This window comes from Austrofundulus limnaeus, unplaced genomic scaffold (assembly GCF_001266775.1).
Source record: "Austrofundulus limnaeus strain Quisiro unplaced genomic scaffold, Austrofundulus_limnaeus-1.0 Scaffold911, whole genome shotgun sequence".
Lineage (NCBI taxonomy): Eukaryota > Metazoa > Chordata > Actinopteri > Cyprinodontiformes > Rivulidae > Austrofundulus > Austrofundulus limnaeus.
The window spans coordinates 123,645-125,591 of NW_013953313.1; the positions used below are offsets into that span (position 1 = coordinate 123,645).

At 45.9% G+C, this 1,947-nt stretch overlaps 1 protein-coding gene across 1 annotated transcript in view; it reads left to right on the plus strand.

The window, feature by feature from the left end:
* The first annotated feature begins 265 nt into the window (after positions 1–265).
* LOC106533233 (uncharacterized) overlaps positions 266–1,947 on the plus strand; it is a 4,837-nt gene continuing 3,155 nt past the window's right edge. Inside the window, exons 1-2 of the mRNA XM_014029472.1 lie at positions 266–731; positions 1,395–1,727. Coding sequence (XP_013884926.1) covers positions 512–731; positions 1,395–1,727 — 553 coding nt within the window. The 5' untranslated portion in view covers positions 266–511. The remainder of the gene's footprint in view (positions 732–1,394; positions 1,728–1,947) is intronic.

The following is a 1,947-nucleotide window of genomic DNA, read 5'->3' on the forward strand; positions in this document are numbered from 1 at the left end:
ATTATTTACAAGTATTATAATCTGTGTTGTATATGAATGGTGTGTAACAACGTACAGTATGTGGAATGTCTGTTGTGTGTTATTAGAAGTATACTGAAATTGGACACATGTCTCTGTCTCTGTGGACACATGGGACAACTGTCTCTGTGGACACATGGGACACCTGTCTCTGTCTCTGTGGACACATGGGACACCTGTCTCTGTCTCTGTGGACACATGGGACACCTGTCTCTCTCTGTGGACACATGGGACACCTGTCTGTCTCTGTGGACACATGGGACACAGGTCTCTGTCTCTGTGGACACATGGGACACCTGTCAGTCAGTTCTGACCTTCATCCAGTCAGAAACTGTTCTCAGAGCTGCTGCTGTCTCATCAGCTGATCTTCTGTGTTGTCCTCTCAGTCCCACAGGTGGAGGTGCAGTCAGGGGCGGAGTCTGTCCTGCTGTCCTACAGAACCACAGATCATCTGTCTGAAATCACTAAAGTGGAGTGGACAGACAGAGACGACATGAAGGTCCATGTGTTTGAGAACGGCTCTGATCAACCTGGAGAACAGGACCAGTTCTACAGAAACAGAACAGAGATGAATAAAGACCTGCTGAGAACTGGAGACCTGAGTCTGACTCTGAAACGCCCCAGAGTCAGAGAAGGTCAGATCTTCACCTGCAGAGTCTACAACAAGGAGGGACACTTCCTGATGGAGAAACAAGTTGATCTGAAGGTCAAAGGTCAGTGTTTAAATATGATGTGTTTTTCACTGAATCACCTGATTAGTTCTGATCAGTTTGATTAGAAGTTGAAGTTTGACTTTCAGAGACAAAGACACTTTGTCCCTGTCTCTGTGGACACATGGGACACCTGTCTCTGTGGACACATGGGACACCTGTCTCTGTGGACACATGTCTCTGTGGACACATGGGACATCTGTCTCTGTGGACACATGGGACATCTGTCTCTGTGGACACATCGGACACCTGTCTCTGTCTCTGTGGACACATGGGACACATGTCTCTGTCTCTGTGGACACATGGGACATCTGTCTCTGTGGACACATGTCTCTGTCTCTGTGGACACATGGTACACCTGTCTCTGTCTCTGTGGACACATGGGACACATGTCTCTGTCTCTGTGGACACATGGGACACATGTCTCTGTGGACACATGTCTCTGTCTCTGTGGACACATGGGACACATGTCTCTGTCTCTGTGGACACATGGGACACATGTCTCTGTGGACACATGTCTCTGTCTCTGTGGACACATGGGACACATGTCTCTGTCTCTGTGGACACATGGGACACATGTCAGACAGTTTTGACCTTCATCCAGTCAGAAACTGTTCTCAGATCTGCTGCTGTCTGATCAGCTGATCTTCTGTGTTTTCCTCTCAGTCCCACAGGTGGAGGTGGAGGTGGAGTCAGGGGCGGAGTCTGTCCTGCTGTCCTGCAGAACCACAGATCGTCTGCCTGAAATCACTAAAGTGGAGTGGACAAACAGAGACGACATGAAGGTCCATGTGTTTCAGAACGGCTCTGATCAACCTGAAGAACAGTTCTGTTTCTACAGAAACAGAACAGAGATGAATAAAGACCTGCTGAAAACTGGAGACCTGAGTCTGACTCTGAAACGCCCCAGAGTCAAAGACAGTCAGATCTTCACCTGTACAGTCTACAACAAGGGCGAACACACCCTGATGATGAAACAAGTTTATCTGGAGGTCAAAGGTCAGTGTTTAAATGTGATGATGGATTTTTCACTGAATCAGCTGATTAGTTCTGATCAGAGTTTGATTAGAGGATTTGATCAGTCAATAAACAGATTGTTTGATCTGTTGAAATTATAAACTTTTCATGATGACTGTTGATGATAGTATTTTACAAGTAATGTGTAAATAAAAAATACTACTTTCAAATATTCAGTTAAAATTGTAAAGAGTTAATATTC